At 40.3% G+C, this 11,491-nt stretch overlaps 1 protein-coding gene and 1 non-coding gene across 9 annotated transcripts; one reads left to right on the top strand and one right to left on the bottom strand.

Annotated features, from left to right (window-relative positions):
* The first annotated feature begins 4,294 nt into the window (after positions 1 to 4,294).
* On the top strand, positions 4,295 to 10,095 carry LOC100275606 (uncharacterized). 8 transcript variants are annotated; one of them, XM_035965772.1, is made up of 10 exons: positions 4,297 to 4,730; positions 6,836 to 7,101; positions 7,292 to 7,549; positions 7,652 to 7,811; positions 7,903 to 8,075; positions 8,734 to 8,959; positions 9,108 to 9,262; positions 9,350 to 9,439; positions 9,514 to 9,585; positions 9,762 to 10,095. In XM_035965772.1, exons 2-10 carry the CDS (start codon positions 6,949 to 6,951, stop codon positions 9,891 to 9,893), a joined length of 1,419 nt encoding a protein of 472 aa, XP_035821665.1. In that variant the 5' UTR covers positions 4,297 to 4,730; positions 6,836 to 6,948; the 3' UTR covers positions 9,894 to 10,095. The 8 variants fall into 8 exon arrangements, with proteins under 8 accessions (XP_035821669.1, XP_035821670.1, XP_035821665.1 ...); XM_035965774.1 differs by having other exon boundaries at positions 8,737 to 8,959; positions 9,762 to 10,081; XM_035965778.1 differs by having other exon boundaries at positions 8,737 to 8,959; positions 9,734 to 10,081.
* Positions 5,553 to 5,640, bottom strand: LOC111591215 (small nucleolar RNA Z266). Its single transcript, XR_004857456.1, has one exon. It is a non-coding gene; the product is annotated as a small nucleolar RNA Z266 (small nucleolar RNA).
* Positions 10,096 to 11,491: the final 1,396 nt, after the last annotated feature.

Genomic DNA, 11,491 nt, shown 5'->3' with positions numbered 1-11,491 from the left:
ATACAGAAGCATGGTCAAGACGAAGCTTGACTGGAATGGAAGACGATCATGACGAAGGATGAAACGATCACGAAGCTATGTGCAGAGGAGCTTCGGCATGACAGCAGAAAAGGGAAACCGACTCAAAGATGAAAAGCCAAATCAGCCCTCGAAGAATTATTATAGAGTTATTGATAAAAGTAAAGGGCATTAATGTAATTTTATACGGGCTGCGTCCCATGCCTATAAATAGATGAACAGTATTCCTGTACTGTTCACGCTGACTTGGCATTGGCATCACGCTTGTACCCTTACTTTCCTTCAAGCCGAAGGTACATTTATATTTTGTCATCATTTATATAAGAAAAATGAATAGAAATAAATCAATAACAATGTTTAAAGTAGTCATGTCATTTTTCCGTATTTTATACATAAACCTTTTCTTATCTTTTATTACGATTATGAAGGTATAACCTTCATAACCTTCGTCCGAAATTCATTATGCCCAAGGGGAAATAATGTTTCGAAGGATGAAGGGCTTTAATATTTAATATTGTATGTTGCCTTGTTCTTGATTCATAGCATTTGAGAACAAGTCCCCAACAGTTGCACTTGTGGTGACAATTAAAGAATCTCTAGGTATTTGATCAATACCTCTTGTGGTGATGTCATGAGTTAGTCTTAAGTCATCTTAGTGAGGTATGAGTCAAACATGCTAACTTCTCAAGAATCTTGGCTTAAAATATTGCATATCATGTCTATTAGTATACCTTTTGATTATGAGTAATTCCTTCAATTGGTACAATTTTACATTTTCATACTTTATTTGTACCAAGGTTCAAATTGTAGAACTTAATCCCCGGGCATCACAAGTCCAAGTGCATAAACTAAACAAGTATTCATCACTTGTATGCACACATTTAGGGGGACAATGGTCTATAATTTGAATCTTTGAGACTAACTACATTTCTAAGTCTATTATGTGTGTAGTATCAAATTAAAAAGGAATTTTAGGGCAAAGACAATTGCTTCTACTGCAAATTTGATGGGTATTAAACATTCTTTGCTCCAATAAATGTTTCTTTTATATATTTCATAAGACAATGAGTTTCTCTTGTATATGCTACTCCAACATCATTTAAAATTGATAAACATGTATCACATCCTTTTGGTTTGTAAATGTCTAAAGTAGCATAGCTTATAAATTCTCCTGTCTAGAACTTAATTGACTAAATAGTGCACATGTTCCTTATGTTGCATGATTATGTTCAATTGATACTCCTTTTATGCCAATGGTACTTTAAATTGCAAATAAGTACTCTCAACAGGTATCAATTGAATTCATATATATGTGCGCAATAAAACTTGAGGATAATTTAGTGCAATATGCAATTAGTGATCTGCTTATCTATCAAATTGTATCATTTGGTGGTTTGTTGGTATTTTTCGTACATGATCACTAGTTGTACAATCCATACTTGTGCACTTTTCATGTTGCCTCTTGTTGTGATAAGAAAATGCTAGGTGACATCTAGACTCTAGGTATCAAGATCCACCTTCGATTTATTATGACAATCTTCATTTGATATCTTGGACCTATGTCACAACTATGCCAACAAGAGCTTGCAAATGAATTCTAAATCCAACATAAGTCTAGAACCCCCTTGAAAAGGTAAAATGTAAAGGTACATCACTTGATGTCACTTCTCCATTACCTTTGTGCCATATAAGGACCCTTTTCATGATAGTGCGTTCAATTCAAATCTTGCTTAATTATAATTTCTATCATTTATATTCTTTGTATCATTTTTGGAGATTTATGATAATGGGGGAGAAATTGTGCATTAAAGCTTACCTTTATTCTTATGTAACTAAGTGTAAGAAGACTTTTGAAAAGGGGGAGAAATACTTGACAAAAGGGGGAGAATCATAATTAAAACATAAAATGTGGAAAATTGATGAGTGCATAATATGTCATGAACATCACGTTTACTTTATGACACAATGCACCCCACGAATAGTATGATATAAGTTGTCTTCATACTTTGACCCAAATATGTGCTTTTGGCATCTGAGTACAAAATTGGTATTTTCTGAAATGCACATATTTAGGGGGAGGAAACTATACCATAGGATTTAAAATATTTTTTTACCAAATCTTATGTAAGCTTTAAATGTGTTGTCATCAATCATAAAAAATGGGGAGATTGAAAGTGCATTCATCTCTTTTGTGGGTTTTGGTTATTTGGATAACAACATATTTAAAAGTCTAACAAGTTTGCTAAGTGTTGGACAGGAAATTCAGTATGATGAACATACTTGAATAGTGTATAATGATCAGTGAAAAAGGTTCAACACAAGGTTAAATAACCAATGAGACAATGCTAATGGATATAATATGGTCTCTATATTGGTTTGAATATATGGACAAGACCTGAGAAATCACTATGCATAAATATGATCAGAATAAAGGTTGAAGTGATTAAGAGGATTGGTCAAACCAAAGTAAATAAGATATGAGGAATCGTGAATTGGCTTGACCATATTACTATTAGTCCATATATGCTTCTATGAGAATCAAACTAGAGCTTGATTGATCTTAGCATTTATATCTAGATGACATTCAAGCAAGGTTCACAATATCGAAGAAATGATTCTCTCAATGGATGCTCAATATGATGTGACTCAAGAATGGCTTGATAGGGTGAAGATAGCAAGGAAAGGGCTTCGAGGAACTAAGCGAAGGTGAAGACCAAGAGACGGCTTGTGGACCGAGGTACCATTGCTAAGGTGAAGAAGAGAGTACTTGCACTAAGTCGATGAACTAATCTGCTATGAAGAGTTATATTGTGTTGATGCATCAGTAAGGTGACTTGAAGCCATGAGTTGAGCTCATATATGGTGAAATGGTTCATGTCAATGCTTGATTTGTGTTTGCTTCAAAAGGTGAGACAAAGATGTTTGTGATCCTTATGAAGCAACGCCATGGAGAAATCACACATGAGACGCCAATGTCTCAAGGAGTTTACTTAATTATATTTTATTTAACTTGAGTATAGGAATCGTCGTACTATCAAAGGGGATTCAAAAAGAATGTTGGTGTTGGTACTAAAGCTCAAAATCCTTGATCCAAAACTTCTATTTTACCCTTGTTAATCCTGAGCAGCGACGTTGACTTGCTCCTGAATGGAATCACAACGTGCGGTGAAGTGCGCTTGAACTACATCACATCGCTCGTCCACGTGGCGTTGTATGCCCTCGCAGCGACCCAAGATGGCCTCAGATAGGCGCACCTCCATGTGCTACATTTCCTCGAGCAACTTGCGTGTGTCGGGGTGCTCCATCGCCGCTGTTCGGGGCCGCCGCGGGCAGTTGACGATGGGATCCAGGATCGATGACTCTAATAACAGGTGTTAACAACGACGGTGGAAAGGATTCACAGTTTCTTGGGAGAGGGGAAGAAGGAATAAGGCAGAAGAGGAATACAGCGAGAAGAGGAAGCTGGTAGCGATTGTGTTTCTCTTCATCGATAACGTCTCCTGGTTCTATCCCAGCTACTTAAGTATTGCTTCCTCGGCCTCCGGCCCACACTAGTTACACGACCCATTCCGGCCTAGAGACACACACGTTAGGATGCCTTCCGCGCCTAGCATGTTCCGTCGCAGCACGTGGTTGCTGTTGTACTTCTTCCTCGTCGTCCATCTCCGGCGTCTTGTCCTGTGCTTCGTCTTCCCGTGTAGTGCCGTTGACAAGCCCTAACCAGGAGAACATGTTGCTGGCCATGTACTTGATGCAGTAGCTATTGTTAGAAACAGAGTAGTTTATTTTGCATAGTTAACACCTCTACGATTGACGGTGAACGCGTGGTGACGAGGAATAGGTCGTCGATCGCAGCGAGCAGCACGCTGCGAGTAGGGGGAGAGGAAGACGACTAGACAAGGCGACTAGGGATGGAGGACGTGGTGGACGCGGAGCAGATGGTGGTGGCAAGCCACCACGAGAGAGCATGTGTTGGAGTACACATGATAATCTACTTCTAAATTTTTTTAAGGTAGCTCTCAATAATCAGTTTTTCAAGGGGAACATGAATGCATCATGTGTTCAAAGAGTATTGTGCTCACATACACATTTTAAATCTAGGACATCTATCTAACATCCAACGTTAATAGTTAATTTTACGAATAACCTCTTCCACCGGGAGAGAAAGGTGGCAGAGACTATTTATAGAATTGGTGTTACTCTTAGATACAAGATGGACATTCTAAATTTAAAATGTGCATATGAGCACGATAGGAGTTTGAGCATAGGATAAGCTGCCAATTTTTTAACATCCTTGAGTCGCTCTAAACGGGCCTGCAACTCTCTCGTCCCGGCAAAGGTCACACCTTCCTCCCTCGTCCACATCCGTGCCTCCAGCCACCGGCCGCCTAGGGCGGCGCTCTTGCCACCGGCTGTCGAGCCCGCCGACCTTGCCGCCGTTTCCACGCCGCCTGACCTGCCCCCACGACCTGCTGCCGTCACGCCATCCGACCTGCCCCAGGACAGCCCAAGCCCCCGCGAGGCCGCGACCTGCTGGGGAGGAGATTGATAGGAGAGGTGGTCGGCGGCGTGGATACCAACGACGGAGACATAGTGATTGCCGCCCGTCGTCCCCTGTTTCCGACACGCTGAAGCCTCACGCCACGAGCGAGCAGAGGGCCCCAACTGCCAGCAGCAACCTTAGGCACTGGTTGCTTGAAGGCAAGCGCGTCGTATGTTATCCGTTTTCTATCACATTACCGTCGTAATTATCATATCCCTCTCCCCAGTTATCCAAGCATTATGCAGGGACAGAAACTATAAAACTTCTAGCAATCTTGTTGACCCAAACGATTTGCCTTGTTTCAGTTCTTGATCTTCTTCTTTGCCCTCAGCTGAAAATGGGAGAAGCAAGGGAAACATTAGGAAATCACACCAATCAGCAAAACAATTAAACCCTTGATTGTGATTTTCAGCTGTGCAAATCTTAATTAGATATCTCAGATAATCCATCAACTAGACAAACATACAAAGTGAACCGAACAACTCTCAAACAATATGATATTTCCTAGGCAACTCTCAAAGGAAAAAGTCACATAGCAAATGACATAATTTAGTACATGTAATGAATTCTGATGATGTATGCCAAGTTTATCACTAGCGTACATGTCTAAAGCTGACTGGCATCCGCTTGCTTATACAAATCCAAAATATGACATTACTACAGTAAGGCATCACCATTCACAAACAAGAAAATAGTACCTCGTTGTTGTGGCCACATTTCTTCTTGCGGCAGTTAACAGCCTTGGTGTGCAAGCGAGTATAGCACCTGGATCAGATATTTGACATCAAGCACTTAGACTACCCTAGGTTCATACTGAATATAAGAATTTCCAATGCAAACACAATACTATTTACAAAACTATCTAGGGGGGAAATCAAATGGTCCTTTGTAATAATGTTTACGAACAAAGCAAACTAGGTGCAAGACAGTAAACGTCAAAACACAGACAAAACAAGAACCAGAGAAACTTGCAGTGATCAAAAGTCTGAATGATTGGCAGGCCAGACAAAATATATGCCTCAAAAGTTAAGCTCGTAAGGCGACTTACACATCTAATTGATTCATCATTCCAGCCAATCAACTATGAGCATAGGAAAGCACAAATCCCAGACCAAACTCAAAAGATACTTCAACTGAACAAACAAGTTATACTACCTAATTGGTTCATCACCCCTGCCAATCCACTAAACTGAATACAATGAAACAAAGATAGTGGACTGTCACAAGTGGTTATATGTTGCATATTTTAAGACATTCCCGGTTGTTGAAAATTTAGGAGATTAGACCTTCATTAGTATAGATGCAGATCATTGGTCTCCTCATACGAGCCAAATTTTCAAGAAATACCAACGAAGGTGATGGCACACAAGTTGATGCACACAATGATACCACGCAAGATGATGCACTTGAAGGCAAGGAAGATGATTGTTTGTGCTACTATGCCGCTCCATAATTTTATTCGTGAGCATTCTAGTGGTGATGTGGGCTTTGCAAATTGTGGTTGAGATCCTGATTTTGTGCCTACTATCCCAATTTCCCAAATAGATACAATAAATAACTGAATAATCAGTGTCACCACATGCCTCAGATCAATCCACTTCTAAATCAAGTTTTACTACAATGGATGCATTTCGTGATAGTATAGCAACGACTCTCACTTGTGTGGAATTAGCACCAAATATTTATGCAATATTTTGCAACATCTATTTGTAGTGACTTGTGTGAAGAGTGAAGACAATGATTATGTAATATGTTACTAGTTTATTATTGCTGCAAGGTTGAATATTTGAATTTATTTGAAAAAATCATATAGTGATTTATCTTTGTTGTATTGTTGAATAGTCAAGTTCATAGCAAAAATAGTTGCATAAAGATCATTATTCTCAATAAAACAATTAGCTAAAACAACCAAATGATAGGAAGGTCATTGCAGCCTCAAACTTCACTTTTCTAGAGTTGGATGCACCTTTCTGGTCAAACACAGTCAAAACTCCAGAGGAGAGCAGCTCCAGTCTGGAGTTATAGAGCAAAGCTACTCTGAAGTGGAGTGGAGCCATACAAACACACCTTAGTTGGCGTAGATTTTTGTGAATCCGCTTTTGGCTAGCGATAACGTCTTCTGGGTTTCCAAAGGCTTCTACTCGACTCCTCTAGGCCTTTTGGGACGTGACCTTCATCTTGTGCGACTTGCCAAACGAATCCGTCACAATACTGCCGAATGCAATGGAAGCTTCCTACCATAACAGTCGACCCTTTTCACACCGGTCAACGCAGTAACCAAACATTCGGACGCGCATAAAATCGCCACGCACGCATCGCTGGTTTTGCCGTCGCAGAGCAGAAGGCACTCCGGGACGGCAGCGTGCTCTGCAGACGCTGAAGGCAGGATGTGGCTGGAAGAGGTGAGGCGGAGGGAGCGTGGAGAGCTTCGCGCTCGGCGGTTTGAGGCCGCCGCCCGAGCGTGCCGCACGGCTTCGCTCGCGCTCTCCAATCGCAAGGAGTTTGTCACCCCACATCACGGCGCCGTCAACTCGCTCCAGGTCCCACTTCTTCCTCTCATCACCTTGCCGCTATTAGGTTCTTAACTACTGCAACCATTGCCTCAAATGAAATTGTTTTGTCTACTGATCTTATTGAGAAGCACATCAATTTAGCATTGAATCACGGGTTCCTTGTTATGCAATGTGTGAGTTGCGTTCGCTGGTGTTTATGATCTGACCATATGGTCAGGTTGATTTGACAGAGGGGAGGTACCTGCTCTCCGGGGCATCGGATGGGTCGGCCGCTGTGTTCGATGTGTGGAACGCGACTGAATACGAAACCGGGTTCATAGCAAAGCACAGGAACATACTGCTTGTGGACAAGCAACACCAGAATGGCCACAAGTTCGCCATCTCGGCGGCCGTTTGGTATCCTGTGGATACGGGGCTGTTTGTCACAGCATCCTTTGACCAGTTTGTCAAAGTTTGGGATACAAATTCGACTCAAGTATGTGCCTGCATTCTCAGTTACCAGTCTTTCTCTGTTGCATTGCCCTTTTTCGTGATCCTGGATGTTCTGATTTTTGTGTGCACTGTTTTGTTTTCTCAGGTCGTCATGGAATTTAAGATGCCTGGAAAAGTGTACACTGCAGCCATGTCTCCAATCGCAACAACGCACGTGCTCATTGCTACTGGGAGTGCAGATGTTCAGGTCCGTCTATGTGACATTGCTTCTGGAGCCTTTACCCACACGTTGTCTGGTCATCGTGGTTAGTTTCTTTGTGCTGATGCAGTGATGAAAATATGTGCTTGTTTTTCTTGTATTGTATGGTACCTTCTTATCTCCACGCATCATCTTAGATGGTATCATGTCTTTGGAGTGGTCTGCCTCAAGTGAGTGGATTTTGATGAGTGGTGGCTGTGACGGGGCAATACGTTTTTGGGACATTAGAAGAGCTGGATGCTTTCGGGTTCTGGACCAATCAAGGTCTCAACTTGGAAAAAGGCCCCTTGTTAAAAGTGCTCTATATAAGGTATGTTCACTCTCCCTATTATTATCAATCATTTTTGTATTTGTAATGAGAGCATTTGGTAAGAGAAGCTACTCCCTCCATTCCAAATTATAAGTCGTTCTGTCTCTTTTCTAGATACAGAACTTTTGCTATATCTAGACAAATCTATGTCTATGTACCTAGAAAAGCCAGGACCACTTATAGTTTGGAACAGAGGGAGTACTAAAGAACTGCTTACCGTCTTCTGATGACAATTCTAGAGCCATTCGCCTCCAATTACTTTATAAATCTCTGTTATGTTGGGGTTTGATAATGTTGAAGTTTCAGTACATGTAGATAGCCTTAGTGCTCTAATTCGGCTATGTTCTGTACTGCACTTGAGATAAATTGAATATTTGATACTCTCGTCCCAAAAAAATGTAATTCACATTCGAGTAGTCAAACATTTTAAGTTTGACCAAATTTGTAAAAAAATTATTAACATTTATGATGCCTAATAAGTATCATTAGATTAATCATAGAATATGTTTTCATAATACACCTATTTGAAGTCATAAATGTTAATAATGTTTTCTATAAACATAGCCAAACATAAGGAAGTTTGGCTCAATTCGGATTCGGACCCAGAATTGCATCTTTTTGCAGCGAGGCAGTGCATGATATACTTTTTTTACTAAAGCAGGATCACACAGATTCCTTAGGACCTTCACCTTCCGCAAGGAGAAGGACAGGCATTTCTAAGAAGAGTTCATCAGCTTTGCGCAAAATTCAAAACCCGACACATGGACACATGCAACAGAGATTGCATCCTGGTTTGTCATCTAGTCAAAACCGTGCTACTGCTCATTATGGTGCTGTTACTGGTTTACGAACAACTGCAGATGGGATGTACCTTCTTAGCTCAGGTAAGTGAATTTGAGTTATACTATTTCCAACATATTGTTGCTTGTTGCATGCTAGCTATTGAGATATTGTCCCTATATAAGAATTACTGTACACCACTATTTTCGGTAGTGAACAGTTACTAAGAGGGGTATTATCCCTTTTCTGTAGGATCTGATTCTCGCTTAAGACTATGGGACATCGATTCAGGCTGCAATACGCTGGTCAATTTTGAAGCTATGCGATTGCAGACAGGCAAGCCATTACAATTAGCTGTCACTGAGGATCCTTCACTTGTATTTGTTCCATGTATGGCAAGCATCAAGGTGCGTTCCTGACTTCCTGTTTTCTAGTTTGCCAGTTTGCGGAAGCATTCTTGAGGTTCACATTTCACCGTTGTTATATATGCTTAGGCATACAATTTATGGTCTGGTAAAACATTTCAAACATTCCGGGGGCACTATGAACTTGTGAGTTGCTGCTACTATAGTGAACAGGACCAAGTAAGTTTATGTGTTTACTGTCAATGTGTTGAGGGTTTCAATAGGACCCCATTTCTAAGTGTTTAGGAATGCAGGAACTTTATACTGGCAGCAACGACAGGCAAATTCTTGTGTGGTCTCCATCAACTCCAGCTTTTACTAAAATGGTATATCATCTATCCGATGTTTCCCTGCATGCCCTTTTTGTTGGGTTGCCTGGTTAACTCTATCGTCTCGCAGTTTTGAGCGAGAATATGGCATAGGTTTTAGACAAATTCCTTTCTTGAACCTTGACACCAGTAAAAATCTTAACAGGAAGATGATGACAAGATCCTTTCTGCAGCTGATGAGGATAACTGGAGCGACTGAGAAACCCTGGAGCCGGGAGGAGTGTGTCTTGTATCTACTGACATCGATGTTACTGATGTTAACAAATAACATGTCGAGGTTGTTAGGTCTTGTTAGCAGCCCCTAAATGATGATATTGTCTTGGTGTATTTTCAAAAATATGTACATTACCATGTGAAAATTTGACAGATCATTGAATAATTTGTAGATTTATCTCAGGAGGATAGAGGGATGTTTGACGTTCGCCAAAATGTTGTTTAGCCCTGGAGCCTTGTTTTCTTCACTGTGTATTAATGCTTTACCCAAAAATAAGAATTTTTCTGAGCAAATAGGAAGAAGTGTAGCTTTAAGGGCTAGTTTGGGAGCTAAAATAGTGAAGGGAATTAGAGGGCTAAAATCTTCTTATTCAAAATTGAATAAGAAGAGGATTTTAGCCACTTCAATCATCTCTGTTTTTGTGGCTTCCAAATTAGTCCTAAGTAATGTTTGTTTTTACCTTGTGAAAAGTGCTACAGCAACTGAAAGGCAGAGAACCAAACTGTCTCTTCGAAAAGCACCTGTTTTCGCGTTGCTTTTGGCTTCCTCCAAATGGGTGAAAATAGGGGGGGGCGTATATTTGTTTCGAGAGAGATGGGTGAGTTTATAGTTATTTTGGCCATCCCAAATAGTGGAAATTTTGACCTTTCCTGATCACATAGGTACTAATCTTGGACAGAGGCAACGGGTACAAACCCACTGGGTTTTGCCGTTCCAAACCTGTACCCGTGAAAAATATCTATGTCCATTAAAAAACCCGTACCCATGACGGGTTTGAGATTTTGCCCAAACCCGTACCCATCGGGTTAGCGGGTACTCATGGGTTACCCGTGGGTTTCATCACCAATATACGTGTTCTTCTCATAATCAATAATTATCGTAATGATTAATGATATTATGATCCAAAATCTATATAACGATCAACGAGTTCATGATTTGGTATAAAAATTATTAGTAGAGAGAATGAAATACAAATAATGAGTTGTATAATTAAGTGACCTTGCACTAAGTTATCCATCCACCACATATATAACGCTAGTAAAAACTATAATAGCAAGCAAGCAACACTCTCACTGACTACTGATACATTTAGCAATTGATAAAAATTATGAAGTAAATAAGGAATAACAAGTTTGTTGTTCGTTTATAAAATAAAATGACAATATGCACTAGGTTTGGCCGGGTTTAAAAAACTCACGGGTTCACGGGTTTGGGTACTATAGGACAAACCCGTACCCATAAACCCATCGGGTATAGATTTATGCCCATTAACAAACTCATGGGTATGAAAATTGACCCAAACCCGTACCCTAATGGGGTAAAAAGCCATCGGGTTTCGGGTACCCATTGCCATCTCTAATCTTGGAGGGGGGAGGGGGTAGAGTAGGCTCAATGGATAATTGGGGATAGAATAGTTGTTGGTTGATTAATGAGGTGTTTGGTTTATACAGACTAATTTTAGTCCATCTATTTTATTTTATTTTTTGCTCTTAAATTACTAAATATAGAAACTAAATTAGATATTTAGTTCCTATATTTGGCAATGTAGGAATAAAATAGAGAGACTAAAATTAGTTCATGTAAACTAAACACCCTCTAATACATCACATCTTCAGAACATCGTATGCCTACGTAGCTTTTGGTAGACGAAGAGGGGATTGTGAGAGTGAGCGTTCCTTTTAGAAGGCT

This window comes from Zea mays, chromosome 3, assembly GCF_902167145.1.
Source record: "Zea mays cultivar B73 chromosome 3, Zm-B73-REFERENCE-NAM-5.0, whole genome shotgun sequence".
In the NCBI taxonomy this organism is placed as follows: Eukaryota; Viridiplantae; Streptophyta; class Magnoliopsida; order Poales; family Poaceae; genus Zea; species Zea mays.
Note: the sequence above shows the minus strand (reverse complement) of the source record. Positions and strands in the feature narration are given on the sequence as shown.

What these genes read in the sequence shown, in the direction of transcription:
- LOC100275606 (XM_035965772.1), top strand. Translation starts at nt 6,949, where the DNA reads ATGTGGCTGGAAGAGGTGAGGCGGAGGGAGCGTGGAGAGCTTCGCGCT. An exon ending in GGGATACAAATTCGACTCAA is followed by an intron (nt 7,550 to 7,651) that starts GTATGTGCCTGC and finishes TTGTTTTCTCAG; the next exon opens with GTCGTCATGGAATTTAAGAT. An exon ending in CATGTATGGCAAGCATCAAG is followed by an intron (nt 9,263 to 9,349) that starts GTGCGTTCCTGA and finishes ATATATGCTTAG; the next exon opens with GCATACAATTTATGGTCTGG.